Source organism: Haematobia irritans, chromosome 2 (assembly GCF_050003625.1).
Source record: "Haematobia irritans isolate KBUSLIRL chromosome 2, ASM5000362v1, whole genome shotgun sequence".
Lineage (NCBI taxonomy): Eukaryota > Metazoa > Arthropoda > Insecta > Diptera > Muscidae > Haematobia > Haematobia irritans.
The window spans coordinates 121,047,100-121,064,298 of NC_134398.1; the positions used below are offsets into that span (position 1 = coordinate 121,047,100).

General features: G+C 32.0%; 1 protein-coding gene across 1 annotated transcript in view; it reads right to left on the reverse strand.

Annotated features, from left to right (window-relative positions):
* Nucleotides 1-10,842, reverse strand: part of hoe1 (OCA2 melanosomal transmembrane protein hoepel1) — a 337,228-nt gene extending 326,386 nt beyond the window's left edge. The window contains exon 1 of the mRNA XM_075296008.1: nucleotides 10,505-10,842. Coding sequence (XP_075152123.1) covers nucleotides 10,505-10,797 — 293 coding nt within the window. The 5' untranslated portion in view covers nucleotides 10,798-10,842. The remainder of the gene's footprint in view (nucleotides 1-10,504) is intronic.
* Between the last annotated feature and the right edge of the window lie 6,357 nt (nucleotides 10,843-17,199).

Here is a 17,199-nt window from a genome sequence, read left to right on the forward strand (position 1 = left end):
CATTGTTAAGTCAAATCGTCTAACTAAGGTATAGAAAAAATTATCCTCTTTTAGAAAGTACAATAATTTATATCGTTCTCTGCCGTAAAATACTCGCCGTCTGTTTTTTTTTTATATGTTGACGACTATATTTTTTCTGTGTAATATTTAAAATGTTGTCAATCCTTTATTTCGTTAGAAAATGTTGTCTAAATTCTCCAAATATATTTCATTTATCAACAAAGTTAGTAATCAATTTCTAACATCATTTTTATTAATAGAATCCCAAAAACATAGTATGATTTTAAAAATTCCCAATAAAGGATAAAAATTCGAAAAATGTCTGCAAAAATATGTTTTAGGTTTAACTATCATACCTTATATATAATAAAACAAAATCCAAAAATCTAGGTGCTACAGGATTTGAACCTGGACCTCAGGACCCCCACTTCACAGCGCTACATGCTGAGCTACGCAAGCGCTGATGGCTCTTTGACATTACCACTTACAATACATATGGTATATTTGCACCAATTAACATAACAAACAGAAAAACAAATCATTTACAAATGGCGGGAATTTCGCAAAACTAGTATCTCATTCCAGTGTTACCAAGTGAAATATATATAGTATTAAGTTACCTTATCGCTGTCGGCAAACTGAAGAGTTTTTAGAATTCATTTGTTCAATATATATCGTTAAACAGATATAAATGCCGCATTATAATCATATTAAAAGAAAAGACCAGAACGTCTAGGAAAAGTATCAGGGACAATTTATATTTTTTTTTTCAAAATTTAATTTCTGCAGAAAATTTTGTCAAAATTTTATTTTTTTAGAAAACTGTCAAATTTTTTTTTCTTCAGAAATTTTTTTCAAAACTTTATATCTTTGAAAAAATTTTCAAAATTTTATTTCTTTGGAAAACTTTTCAAAATTTTATTTCTTTAGAAGATTTTGTTAAAACTTTATTTCTTAAGTACATTTTAGGAAAATTAATGAAGTTAATGTAGAAAGTTTCTATAGAAACAAAACTTCTATCAAATTAAAATTTGTTATGAAAAACAATTATAGAAATAACATTTAAAAACAAAAACAAACCTGTAAAGAAAAATTTTGTAGAAGCAAAATGTTCACAAAATTTCCTGATAGAAAAAAAGTTTTTAATAACAATTTCTGTAGAAATATTTTTTTTACACGAAAATTTGGTAACAGGAATTTCTTTAGAAACAAACTATTAACAAAATTATTTATAGAAATAACATTTTTAACAAGAATTTCTGCTACAAAAGATTTTGAAAAAAAAATCTGTAGAAGGACAAATTTGAAAAAAGTTTCAATAGAAGCAAATTTTCCGATAGAAATAACCATTTCAACAAGAATTTTCACAAGGCTTAGACAAAATTTTCAAAGAACATTTTTAAAACAATTTAATAAAGAAATACATATATTGTTTAAGAAGAAACTTTATAAAAACACAATTTGAAAATAAAATTTTCTTTAGAAAATATATGACAAAATGTTCTTTGGAAAATTATAATGAGATTAAATTTCTAAAAATGTCTACAAGAAAACAACAAAAGTTAGTGAAAAAATCACAAATTTTTCTAAAGACGAAAACTAATTTCTATAAACATTTTGACGTACATGGAGGAAAAATTTTATATTAAAAAACATTTTAAAACAATCATTTCTTAAAAAAATTGGTAAAATGTTATAAAGAAAGAAATTTCGACAAAACTTTCTATAGCAACAAAATGAATTACAGAAGCAAAAATCTCTAGAAACAAGATATGATAAAGTTTGCTTTTTCTTTTTCTTAACAAATTTTTATCATATTTTCTATGGAACCACAATTTTGACCAAGTTGCCTATAGACATTTTCTTAAAATTGTCCATAAAAACACAATTTTAAAAAATTTTATAAGATGAAAATCTAAAAAATGATAAAATTTTCTAAATAATTTAAATTTTTTTTATTTTTAACAACATTTTCTAAATAAATAATATTATGACAAAACTTTCCATATAAATTAAATTTTAAACAAATTCTAAAAAATAAAATTTTGGAAAAAATTTAAATCATTTTGTCAAAATTTGATTTCTTTTAAAATTTTTTTCCCAAAATTTTATTTTGTAGAAATTGTTTAAAATTTAAATTATATGGAAAATTAAAAACATTAAATTTTTCATAAAATGTAATTAAGAAATAAAGTTTTAACCAAATTTTCTATACAAATAAATTGTTGACATAATTTTCTAAAGAAATAAAATTTTGATTTTTTTTTTAAATAAATAAAGTTTTGACAAAATTTTCTGAAGCAATAAAATTTCAACAAAGTTTTCTAAAAAAAAAAAAATTTGACAAATTTTTATTTTTTTTTTTAATAAAGTGTCGTTGATACTTTTTCTAGAAGTTCTGCTCTTTTCGTTTTTTTCAAATCTGATTATAATGTGGTGTTTAAATCTGTTTAACGATACATATTATTCATATTCTAAAAACTCTTAATTTTACAGACAGTGATAAGGTAACTTAATACTATATATATTTGCACTTGGTAACACTAGAATGAAATACTAGCTTTGCGAAATTCCCGCCATTTGTAAATGATTTGATTTTCTGTTTATTAAGTTAAATGGTGCAATAGCATATGTATTGTAAGTGCTAATGTCAACGAGCAAACAGCGCTTACGTAGCACGGTATGTAGTGCGGTGGAATGGGAACCCTGAAGTCTAGGTTCAAATCCTGTTGCACTCAGATTTTTTGGATTTTGTTTTATTATATATAAGGTAACATCTGATAGTTAAAACTAAAACATTTTTTGCAGACATTTTTCGAATCTTTATCCTTCATTGGGAATTTTTAAAATCATACGATGTTTATGGGATTCTATTAATAAAAATGATGTTAGAAATTGATTGATTACTAATTTTGTTGATAAATGAAATATATTTGGAGAATTTAGACAAAGGAATTGGGAAATTTACACGGACAAAAAAGACTGTTTTTCATATGTTTGGGTGTAAAAATTATATGGTTTTGAGTTCCAAACAATTAATTTTTACATTTTTACATGTGTGAAAAATATAACAAATTGTATCAAGATACCCTTTGAAGATAATATTATTTGTAGTAAATTATTTGTAGTAAATGCCCTCTGTAATGTAAATTTTAATACAATGTTTGGGATACAAAATGTTTGTAAATATAATATGCTTGGATGCAAACATATATTAAATAAAAATACCCTAAAAACATATATGTGTTTAGAAATACAGATCTAGAGAGTATACTGCAAGTAAAAGAATGGATGTAACCAATTGGCGCATTAAAAAATATAAACACAAAAAAATGCATCACAACTTTTTCTACCAGTGTATACCTAAGGTGAAACATAATATGTTAGAAGAATACAAACAATATTTTGTTTGGACCAATCCTGATAATCGCTACAATGTGTGGAAATAGTAATAAATTGTATCAAGATGCCCTCTGGAGATAATATTATTTGTAGTAAATGCCCTCTGTAATGTAATTGTATGAAACTCTAAAATAGTGAAGACAAAAACCAGTGAAAACGAAGTATGCGCGGCAACACTATTATGTATTATATATATCGTATAATTTGAGTACACGTCCTTGAAATATGCGATAAAATGACACAGTCCTTGAAATATGCGATACAAAGGAAAAACGTTGTATATAACGATCCTTACATGGGAATTGGAAAAAATAAGTATATATAGTACGACAAAGTAGAATATAACAATTTACTGTAAAGTAAAGTACAAAAAACACTGTCCCCAAACTATACGTTATACATATATATATATATATATATATATATATATATATATATATATATATATATATATATATATATATATATATATATATATATATATATATATATATATATATATATATATATATATATATATATATATATATATATATATATATATATATATATATATATATATATATATATATATATATATATATATATATATATATATATATATATATATATTATATATATATATATATATATATATATATATATATATATATATATATATATATATATATATATATATATAAATATATATATATATATATATATATATATATATATATATATATATATATATATATATATATATATATATATATATAATATATATATATATATATATATATATATTATATATATATATTCTGGGTCGTGGTGAAATTCTGAGTCGATCTAAGCATGTCCGTCCGTCCGTCTGTTGAAATCACGCTAACTTCCGAACGAAACAAGCTATCGACTTGAAACTTGGCACAAGTAGTTGCTCTCGATGTAGGTCGGATATATATATATATATATATATATATATATATATATATATATATATATATATATATATATATATATATATATATATATATATATATATATATATATATATATATATATATATATATATATATATATATATATATATATATATATATATATATATATATATATATATATATATATATATATATATATATATATATATATATATATATATATATATTCTGGGTCGTGGTGAAATTCTGAGTCGATCTAAGCATGTCCGTCCGTCCGTCTGTTGAAATCACGCTAACTTCCGAACGAAACAAGCTATCGACTTGAAACTTGGCACAAGTAGTTGCTCTCGATGTAGGTCGGATGGTATTGAAAATGGGCCATATCGGTCCACTTTTACGTAAAGCCCCCATATATAGAGGGACCCCCAGATTTGGCTTGCGATTGCTCTAAGAGAAGCAAATTTCATCCGATCCGGCTAAAATTTGGTACATGGTGTTAGTATATGGTCTCTAAAAACCATGCAAAAATTGGTCCATGTCGGTCCACTTTTACGTATAGCCCCCATATAAACGGACCCCCAAATTTGGCTTGCGAACTCTCTAAGAGAAGCAAATTTCACCCGATCCGGCTGAAATTTGGTACATGGTATTAGTATATGGTCTCTAACAACCATGCGAAAATTGGTCCATATCGGTCCACTTTTACGTATAGCCCCCATATAAACGGACCCCCAAATTTGGCTTGCGATCGCTCTAAGAGAAGCAAATTTCATCCGATGCGGCTGAAATTTGGTACATGGTGTTAGTATATGGTGTCTAACAACCATGCAAAAATTGGTCCATATCGGTCCATAATTACATATAGCCCCCATATAAACCGATCCCCCGATTTGGCTTGCGAAGCCTCTAAGAGAACCAAATTTCATCCGATCCGGCTTAAATTTGGGACATGGTGTTAGTATATGGTCTCTAATAACCATGCAAAAATTGGTCTACATCGGTACATAATTATATATAGCCCCCATATAAACCGATCCCCCGATTTGGCTTGCGGAGCCTCTAAGAGAAGCAAATTTCATCCGACATCTGAAATTTGCTACATGGTGTTGGTATATGTTCTCTAATCACCATGCAAAAATTGGTCCATATCGGTCCATAATTATATATAGCCCCCATATAAATCGATTCCCAGATTTGTCCTCCGGAGCCTCTTGGAGGAGCAAAATTCATCCGATCCGGTTGAAATTTGCAACGTGGTGTTAGTATAAGGCCGCTAATATCCATGCCAAAATTGGTCCATATCGGTCTATAGTTATAAAGGGTGATTCTTTTGAGGTTAGGATTTTCATGCATTAGTATTTGACAGATCACGTGGGATTTCAGACATGGTGTCAAAGAGAAAGATGCTCAGTATGCTTTGACATTTCATCATGAATAGACTTACTAACGAGCAACGCTTGCAAATCATTGAATTTTATTACCAAAATCAGTGTTCGGTTCGAAATGTGTTTCGCGCTTTACGTCCGATTTATGGTCTACATAATCGACCAAGTGAGCAAACAATTAATGCGATTGTGACCAAGTTTCGCACTCAGTTTACTTTATTGGACATTAAACCAACCACACGAATGCGTACAGTGCGTACAGAAGAGAATATTCCGTCTGTTTCTGAGAGTGTTGTTGAAGACCGTGAAATGTCGATTCGTCGCCGTTCGCAGCAATTGGGTTTGTGTTATTCGACCACATGGAAGATTTTACGCAAAGATCTTGGTGTAAAACCGTATAAATACAGCTCGTGCAAGAACTGAAGCCGAACGATCTGCCACAACGTCGAATTTTCAGTGAATGGGCCCTAGAAAAGTTGGCAGAAAATCCGCTTTTTTATCGACAAATTTTGTTCAGCGATGAGGCTCATTTCTGGTTGAATGGCTACGTAAATAAGCAAAATTGCCGCATTTGGAGTGAAGAGCAACCAGAAGCCGTTCAAGAACTGCCCATGCATCCCGAAAAATGCACTGTTTGGTGTGGTTTGTACGCTGGTGGAATCATTGGACCGTATTTTTTCAAAGATGCTGTTGGACGCAACGTTACGGTGAATGGCGATCGCTATCGTTCGATGCTAACAAACTTTTTGTTGCCAAAAATGGAAGAACTGAACTTGGTTGACATGTGGTTTCAACAAGATGGCGCTACATGCCACACAGCTCGCGATTCCATGGCCATTTTGAGGGAAAACTTCGGAGAACAATTCATCTCAAGAAATGGACCGGTAAGTTGGCCACCAAGATCATGCGATTTGACGCCTTTAGACTATTTTTTGTGGGGCTACGTCAAGTCTAAAGTCTACAGAAATAAGCCAGCAACTATTCCAACTATTTCCGAAGAAATTCGGGCTATTCCGGCCGAAATGCTCGAAAAAGTTGCCCAAAATTGGACTTTCCGAATGGACCACCTAAGACGCAGCCGCGGTCAACATTTAAATGAAATTATCTTCAAAAAGTAAATGTCATGGACCAATCTAACGTTTCAAATAAAGAACCGATGAGATTTTGCAAATTTTATGCGTTTTTTTTTAAAAAAAAGTTATCAAGCTCTTAACAAATCACCCTTTATATAGCCGATCCCCAATCACACAAAAATTGGTCCATATCGGTTCATATTCATGGTTGCCACTCGAGCCAAAAATAATCTACCAAAATTTTATTTTTATGGAAAACATTGTCAAAATGTTATTCCTATAGAAAATTTTGTCAAAATTTCATTTCCATAGAAAATTTTGTAAAAATTATATTTCTATAGAAAATTTTTTCCAAATTTTACTTCTATAGAAAATGTTGTCAAAATTTTATTTCTATAGAAAATTTTTTTCCAAATTTTATTTCTATAGAAAATGTTGTCAAAATTTTATTTCTATAGAAACTTTAAACTTAATTATATACGTATTTAATCGGCCTTTTTTAGTTTAATACATACTACGTATGGACTACCTTGTAATTTAGAAGACGGTGTTAGGAAGTTTTAAGATACCTTGCCATCGGCAAGTCTTACCGCAGCCCAAGTAATTCGATTGTGGATGACAGTCTTCAGTAGAAGTTTCTACGCATTCCATGGTGGAGGGTACATAAGCTTCGGCCTGGCCGAACTTACGGCCGTATATACTTGTTTGATTTAATATATACCACGTATGGGCTTACATACAATTTAGAAGATGGTGTTAGGAGGTTTTAAGATACCTTGCCATCGGCAAGCGTTACCGCAGCATAAGTAATTCGATTGTGGATGGCAGTGGTTAAAAAGAAGTTTCTACGGAATCCATGATGGAGGGTACATAAGCTTCGGCCTGGCTGAACTTACGGCCGTATATACTTGTTTTAAATTCTTAATTATTATTATTTATATATTTATTTATTTATTTATTATTTTTTTTTTTTTTGAAACTATGAATTTTTCAGTCAAACTATAGTATAGCGATTAAAAATATTTTCGTTTTTAATTAAACAATTAATTGAATTTTGCAATCAACATCAATTACAAATTTAATTGAATCAATTAAAAAATTATTTGTGATTTGCAAATGAAATCAATTAATTGTTTAATCAACTATTTTTTGATGCTCAATTAAAAATGTGATTGATACAATCATATTTGTAATTGAAGACATTTCAATTAAAAAATTTATTCGATGAATTAATTTTGTAATTGTGTGTTAACCAAGGTTTGACCCTTGTTCGCGATTACCGATTTTACAAGGTCTACACTGGTAGAAAAATTTTCGTTATGTTAATGAAATGTGTCATTAAAATTGAGCCAATGACACAAATTCATTGATATAACGAAAGTTTTCGTTATTATAACGAATTTTCTGTTAGTCTATGAAACGTTTCGTTGGCTCAATTTTAATGAAACTTTCTTTGTATGTAGGTAAAAAAGACTTGAGCCAAATTTGAAGTCAATTGGACCAAAACTACGACGTAGACTTTGATCACAAAAGTGTGTTCATAGTTAGACACACGTACGGATGGACACAATGTGTCTATCTCGTCTCCTTCTGGGTGTTAAAAATATACACTGCTAGAAAAAGTTTCGTTCTATTAACGAACTGTGTCATTAAAAGCCAATGAATCAAATTCGTTAATACAACGAAATCTTTCGTTATTAATCAGCATAACGTTTCGTACTATTAACGAATATTTTCATTGTATTAATGAAAATGATTCGTTATATTAATGTCCAATATCCGTTGGCTCAATTTTAATGAAATTTTCTTTGTATATACGCACTAACTTGTAACGCCCTATTCCACAGTGTGGCAAAGGTTATAAAAATGTATCACAATGCCAAAAATTAAGCCTTTCGCTACCAAAATAAACCTAATGTTAAAAACTTTAATTTTACTCAAAGTTTTGGCAAGCGTTGCAACGATTTTCTCGGATTTTTTTATTTGCTTCAAAGGACAATTTGTTCTCGTGGAAAGAAAACTTGGTTTTACCACAATTTCATTTCTCAGAAAAGAAATCCCTTCTTTCAGTATATAACAGAATATTCCAATATCAAATATCTTTAATTAATTTAATTTAAATATCATTATTTGCAACTTGTAAACAGTGAGTTCTTTTGGTAATGTTTTGTAAATTACAAGAATTATCAATTTTTTGTTCAATTTAAATTGGAAAAAATATAATTTAATATTATTTGAAAAAAAAAACTCAGAAAAATATTTGATAACAAATTCGCCGCTGGTAAGAATTGGACTTACCATCTTTACTTTGTTATTCATAATTCTAAAGAACGTCTCAAGAAGTAATTAGAATGTTATGCCTTGGTGTCATATGACGGCACTGCCACATAGAGCACATTAGCATAGATCACAGTTTACATATCCCGCCCATACGAAATACCAACCACAGGTAGAAAACTTGCCCGTGCACTGAACATATTGAAAAATGTTTGATGGTAAATTTGGCCTCTGACGATTTGACGACGATTTTAAACAACTTAGTTATGAGATGACGATTTTTTAAAATGCTCGACTCAAGTGTTTCCTTTTAAGGGTTTTTTATGTCGATTTGACGATTTCTCAAGATGATGTAGTTATAAGTTGACGATATTCATAAGTTGTAATGTAAACAAGTTATTTTGGATCTCAATAATATGACAATTTATATGTAGCTTGCTCCCAGCCGTCTCCAATGTAGAAAGAAATTTCAATGCAATCAATATAAATGAACCTAAAATTCGGAATCCTTTTGAAAATTAAACATTGCAAGGTATTCTTTTGTCTAAAAACTATTTAAAGCAAAATAATTCTGATCGCTATGAAGCCAGTTCAGTTAAATTCACTTTATTCATTTATTAATTACCGATAATAGTAATCATAATAAAAATTATATATGGGCAAGTAATAAGGATTTAAATTCGATTAGAGAATAGAACATTTTTCTGTCAAGAAAATTTTGTTAAACAATGTAGTACATATGGTCACAATCAGATATATTAATTTAAATTAATTAAACATTTATTTCAATTAATCGTCGTTTAAAAAACTGGAAACTATATGACTTAATTAGCGATTTAAACGGCATTATTCATGTAACTAAAATGAATAAAACCCCTTTTTTAATAACAGCTTTATTGTGTATACAATATATGGATGCCTCAGATGTTTGAATAAAACTTTTATTTTATTATGAGTGACGATTTTTTGACGAATTCTTTGGTATGAATTGACGAAAAATATTTTTAAAATTGACGATTTTCAGCCCAAAACAGTTGGCACCACTGAGTACGATCCGTGAACGTTTCATTTTTATTTCGTTACCGTCCTTTCTCGACTTTGGAACATCGTTTTTTCTATTAGTGCATATCCTAAATATATTTGGAGTCCATGGAGACTGTGTCGAAGAAAACTTCGTCCTATGTCTCATTGGCCAATTGAATATTCTTTGTCTGATATATTCCCCAGAGACCAAATTAAAAAGCAGTGGCCCACGCATAAACATCTGACGCCTCACACTTTCAATCAATGGCGAAAGCAAACATAACTGTCGGAAATCAGTTTGATTAATGATAGAAAAGATGCCACGCCATAGAAAACAACTAAAAGTGGGTTGACACATCATTATAATCTTGGAAATAGCCTCCAATTAATTTCCATCAAGAAAGACTAAAAAACCAACACTTACCGATTATCAGAGTGATGACGTTGATGTAACCAATGAACAATGTCCTGCAGTTTGGAATGACGATCTTTCTCCTCCTCATCGTCATCATTGTCGGCATCTTCATTATTTATAGATGGCTGATAGTAGCCACCAGTTCGATTATTATTACCCTGGGAATAATACGAGGGGGGCTGTTGTGCTTGGAGTTGTACATATTGATGTTGTTGATAACGAAGATCTAGGCTTGGATTATAATCTTCCAACTCTTCTTCATCTGTTATAACAAATCTGGGTCTTCTGTTTGATTGAGACATTTTGTGCACAGTAAGAAAAAACTTTCGTATGGATAAGGAACTAAGGTTACTTGGTTTGATATGAACCCGAATGGAAAAAATTAAAAAAAAATCGAACAAAACACTCTTTTAATAAATTTTCAAACAAATCGGCATTATTGTTTGACCACTATGGAAAAAGCCTTCACTGGTCATATATTTCCATGGGAAATTTTCACTTCCCTATTTGACATATATCACAAATTTCTGATTCTACTTTCTTTACACAAAACTCTTATCATTGGCATTGACTTTCCATGGACCTTTCCTTTTTCGATTGAATTTAGCTTAGCATTTATGTGGTTGTTGCCAATAGCGAATAATTTCAAATCGAATTTTTTTGTTAATTAATGCGGTGGTTTTGTTTTGGCTGCTAAAATACACGCGCATACACATACACACACACACATAAAAGATTAAAATTTTTCTTTATTTTTCCAAGACGTTTTCTAACGCTTTTTGTTTTTGTTTTTCTTTTTTATTTGCTTTCTATTTTCAATACGAAAACAAAAATTCCGTCCGCGTTAGACGCGTGTGTTTCAAAACACTTTGAGTCCAAAACTATTGGCGTCCATCAGAAGAGAATGGTCGTGTGCCAACGCCACCACCCCAAATGTAAAATGGCCAAACACATCACACAAGCGAGAAATTTTCCATAGTCCACCGAAAAAAATGGCTAATGTGACAGATTAAAGTCTCTAACTTGTGTCCAGTCTACTCCATCACCCAACAAACAATTTCACAACCAATACAAAGATATTGCAAAGGGTTAAAGATTGTTAAAGGCTTCTTGCGGTGGATTGATGCTGGTGACATTTCTCAGTGTTTCAAAGCTTCTCTAAGTGATTTCATCGCAATGTTCGGGCTCGGTTATAAGACGGAGGTCCCTTCACTCCGTGACATGAGAGAAGAGGAAATGCCTGGTCGCTTATATACCTACCCATATAAGCCGTTTAGTTCTTTATCGGAGTCTATAAATAGTTATGAACCGATATGAACTAATTTTCATTGCCCTTCGGGCTCGGTTATAAAACGGAGGTCCCTTCACTCCGTGAGAAGAGAGAAGAGGAAATGTTTGGCCGCTTATATACCTACCTATATAAGCCGTTTAGTTCTTCATCGGAGTCTATAAATAGTTATGAACCGTTATGAACCAATTTTCGTGTGGTAATTAGAGCGCCAAATTTCCAACGGATCGGATGAAATTAACATTTCTAGAAGGCTCAAGAAGTAAAATCGGTTTGTATGGGGGATACATATATAATTATGGATCGATATGTTCAATTTTCGCATTATTATTAGAGGCCATAGACTAGGTTAGGTTAGGTTAGGTGGCAGCCCGACGTATCAGGCTCACATAGACTATTCAGTCCATTGTGATACCACATTGGTGAACTTCTCTCTTATCACTGAGTGCTGCCCGATTCCATGTTAAGCTCAATGACAAGGGACCTCCTTTTTATAGCCGAGTCCGAACGGCGTTCCACATTGCAGTGAAACCACTTAGAGAAGTTTTGAAACCCTCAGAAATGTCACCAGCATTACTGAGGTGGGATAATCCACCGCTGAAAAACTTTTTGGTGTTCGGTCGAAGCAGGAATCGAACCCACGACCTTGTGTATGCAAGGCGGGCATGCTAACCATTACACCACGGTGGCTCCCGGCCATAGACTAAAACCACGACCAAAATTTCAAGCGGATCGGATGAAATTTGCTCCTCCAAGAGGCTCCACCAGCTAAATCTGGGAATCGGTTTATATGGGGGGCTATATAGAATTATAATATAGCTCAATTTTTTTCATTGTTGTTAGAGGCCATAGACTAAGAGGCTCCGCATGCCAAATCTGGGGATCAGTTTATATTGAAGCTATATAATTAATATTTTAGTTAAATAAAAATATAATAGACAATTTTGTTCGGAAATATCCATTATATCTTGACTCAAATCCAAAGAAAAATCAAACTGTAGTTACAATTTGAAAATTTATAAATATAAACTTTTATAAAAGAACAAGAAAATTATTTCACCTAAAGGTAAACTAATTAGAAATAAATAAATAAAACTACAACAAATAATTTATTGTCTCAATTAAAAAATAATCGAGTATTGCCATCAAATTCAATTAAATTTGTAATTGATTGAACCAATTAAATGGAAAGAAATTTAGTAATTTTTTAATCAAGTATATTTTTTTATTTCCAACTAATTCTGGGATCGATGTTATAATTTTCGTGATCGAATCAATTTAAATTAAACAAGTATATAAGGCCATAAGTTCGGCCAGGCCGAATCTTATGTACCCTCCACCATGGATTGCGTAGAAACTTCTACGAAAGACTGTCATCCAAAAATTTCAACGCACTCGGAGGAAATTTGCTCCTCCAAGAGGCTCCAAAACCAAATCTCGGGATCGGTTTATATGGGGGCTATAAATGATTATGAACTGATTTGGACCACTTTTGGCATGGTTGTTAAATATCATATACTAACACCACGTACCAAATTTTAACCAGATCGGATGAATTTTGCTTCTCCAAAAGGCACCGGAGGTCAAATCTGGCGATCGGTTTATATAGGAGCTATATATAATTATGGACTGATAGGAACCAATTCCTGCATGGTTGATGGATACCATATACTAACATCACGTACCAAATTCCAACCGAATGGGATGAATTTTGCTCTTCCAAAGTGCTCCGGAGGTCAAATCTGGGGACCGGTTTATATCGGGCCTTTATATAATTATGGACCGATATGGACCAATTTTTGCATGGGAGTTTGGGGCCATATATTAACATCACGTACCAAATTTCAACTGAATCAGATGAATTTTGGTCTTCCACTAGGCTCCGGAGGTCAAATCTGGTGATCGGTTTATATGGGGACTATATATAATTATGTACCGATATGGGCCAATTTTTGCATGGTCATTAGAGACCATATACTAACATCATGTACCAAATTTCAGCCGGATCGGATGAGGCTCTTGGAGGCTCTGCAAGCTAAATCGGGGGATCGGTTTATATGGGGGCTATATATAATTATGGACCGATAGGACCAATTTTTGCATGGTCATTAGAGACCATATACTAAAACCATATACCAAATTTCAGCCGGATCGGATGAAATTTGCTTCTCTTAGAGGCTCCGCCAGCCAAATCGGGGGATCGGTTTATATGGGGGCTATATATAATTATGGACCGATGTGAACCAATTTTTGCATGGTTGTTAGAGACCATATAAAGGGTGATTTGTTAAGAGCTTGATAACTTTTTTAAAAAAAAAAACGCATAAAATTTGCAAAATCTCATCGGTTCTTTATTTGAAACGTTAGATTGGTCCATGACATTTACTTTTTGAAGATAATTTCATTTAAATGTTGACCGCGGCTGCGTCTTAGGTGGTCCATTCGGAAAGTCCAATTTTGGGCAACTTTTTCGAGCATTTCGGCCGGAATAGCCCGAATTTCTTCGGAAATGTTGTCTTCCAAAGCTGGAATAGTTGCTGGCTTATTTCTGTAGACTTTAGACTTGACGTAGCCCCACAAAAAATAGTCTAAAGGCGTCAAATCGCATGATCTTGGTGGCCAACTTACCGGTCCATTTCTTGAGATGAATTGTTCTCCGAAGTTTTCCCTCAAAATGGCCATGGAATCGCGAGCTGTGTGGCATGTAGCGCCATCTTGTTGAAACCACATGTCAACCAAGTTCAGTTCTTCCATTTTTGGCAACAAAAAGTTTGTTAGCATCGAACGATAGCGATCGCCATTCACCGTAACGTTGCGTCCAACAGCATCTTTGAAAAAATACGGTCCAATGATTCCACCAGCGTACAAACCACACCAAACAGTGCATTTTTCGGGATGCATGGGCAGTTCTTGAACGGCTTCTGGTTGCTCTTCACTCCAAATGCGGCAATTTTGCTTATTTACGTAGCCATTCAACCAGAAATGAGCCTCATCGCTGAACAAAATTTGTCGATAAACACATTTCGAACCGAACACTGATTTTGGTAATAAAATTCAATGATTTGCAAGCGTTGCTCGTTAGTAAGTCTATTCATGATGAAATGTCAAAGCATACTGAGCATCTTTCTCTTTGACACCATGTCTGAAATCCCACGTGATCTGTCAAATACTAATGCATGAAAATCCTAACCTCAAAAGAATCACCCTTTACTAACACCATGTACCAAATTTCAGCCGGATCGGATGAAATTTGCTTCTCTTAGAGGCCTCGCAAGCCAAATTTGGGGGTCCGTTTATATGGGGGCTATACGTAAACGTAGACCGATATGGCCCATTTGCAATACCATCCAACCTACATCAATAACAACTACTTGTGCCAAGTTTCAAGTCGATAGCTTGTTTCGTTCGGAAGTTAGCGTGGTTTCAACAGACGGACGGACGGATGGACGGACATGTTCAGATCGACTCAGAATTTCACCACGACCCAGAATATATATACTTTATGGGGCCTTAGATCAATATTTCGATGTGTTACAAACGGAATGACAAAGTTAATATACCCCCCATCCTATGGTGGAGGGTATAAAAATTAATTTAACGAGCAATGGTAGGTGAAACCAACAATTATTCACACTAAATGCTGGAGGGCTCTAACGATAGTCACATGTGGTTTTCCAGCCAACTATGAAGCAATCACAGTATCACGCTTGGATTTGATCGCGAATAACTTTATATCCGAACGCAAGAGATCTAAATGCTTTTTTATGCTTATAAACAATAAAATTAACTGATATAAATCAGGCAATTGTCAGACGAGCTATGTAAGGAGTTTCAGATCATTTGCTCTCATATGATTCTCCCCGTGTTTATGTTAATTCCTTTCGTCTACGCTCTCGGCCTCCATCTTTATATATTTGTTCCAAACAGTTTATGCTAATTGTGGAACATTATATGTTTACACTGAAACACATTGTGTTAATCGAGCCCGAAACACAGGTTTTATACACCGGAACATATAAAAAAACGGACTTTATTATCGTTGCAGGCAAGTTTATATTTGTATCTGGAAGTAAATTGGAATTAAAAACCATCTGTATTGATATCTTGTCATCGTAAACAACATATGGTTGTTCAAGATAGTAATATTTTGTTTAATATGAACATTTAAATATTGTGGTCATTTGGTTTGTTGGGTTGTTGGGTTGTATTCATTTCCATGTTTTATCGAATAAAATTAGTCTCCTAGAACAACCATGGTATTGGTAAATTTTCCAATTTCTCATTTTTGTATTTTGTAGAATTTCTTGATAATTCTCAATTTCAAACAATTCTTTGTTTTGTCATTTTCCCTTCTCTAAAAATACGAAATATATTCGAAATTTTAAAAGGAAAGAGAAGATAAAAATATAATGGAACAAAATTATTTTGTTTTTATTTTATTTATTTATTTTCCATGTCTGCTTTGGAAGCAAAGGAATTATCTTTGTTTTTGATTTCATTGCTGACCAACATCGATTTTCATTTGCATTTTGGTGGATAGGTTTTCCTAAGTCATCTTTCCCCACTCCGACAATATTATTTTGTCTTTCAATAATTTAAAAAAAAAAATTAAATGCATTTTATTTAGTTGTTGTTATTGTTTTGGTTAATTTCTATAAACACGACACAATGCCAAGTGGGTTGTCGATCATCTCCATTATCGTCATCACCATCGCCATCACCACCTTTATTGTCCATTTCCATAATTTTTGCTTGGGCATGTGGCACATGACGACATCATCGTCATCACAACATCCATGGTGCAGACATATGACCACGTCTAAAGTCGTGTCGATGATTTTTTTCGAAATTCGATTTTATTTTTTCATAGCCATAGAACTGTGTACATTCGGAACAATTAATCACATAGCTGGGTGGAAAAGTGAAGGTGGATGGAACGATTTTTGGTGACAAGGTCATTTTTTGTTTTGTAGAATAGATCCAAAAATAAAGAATTGAATATCCATTCCCCGCATTTGTTTAAAAAAGAAATTCCATCGCAATTCATTGTTCACAAATGATCAATATTTTGCTTGACCAAACAAGTGGATTTAGTGGTAATATCGTATTGTATGAAACGAAAGGAAATGAAATTGAAATTGTTCATATTGTAAAAGACATCGCTAATCCGATTTACTTTTGAATAAACAATGCGAAAATTATTTTTTTTATTTTATACTTAAAAAAAATTAGCTATTAAATGCAATTAAAACATTTATTTGATATAAACTTTATTTCAATTTTTACAAAATTTCGATTCAAAATATGCTAAAAGCTAATAGTTAGTTTTTATACCCTAAACCACATAGTGGTCAGGGTATAATAAGTTTGATCGGCCAAAAAATGTGCCTACCAGAAATATTGATTTTAGACCCCA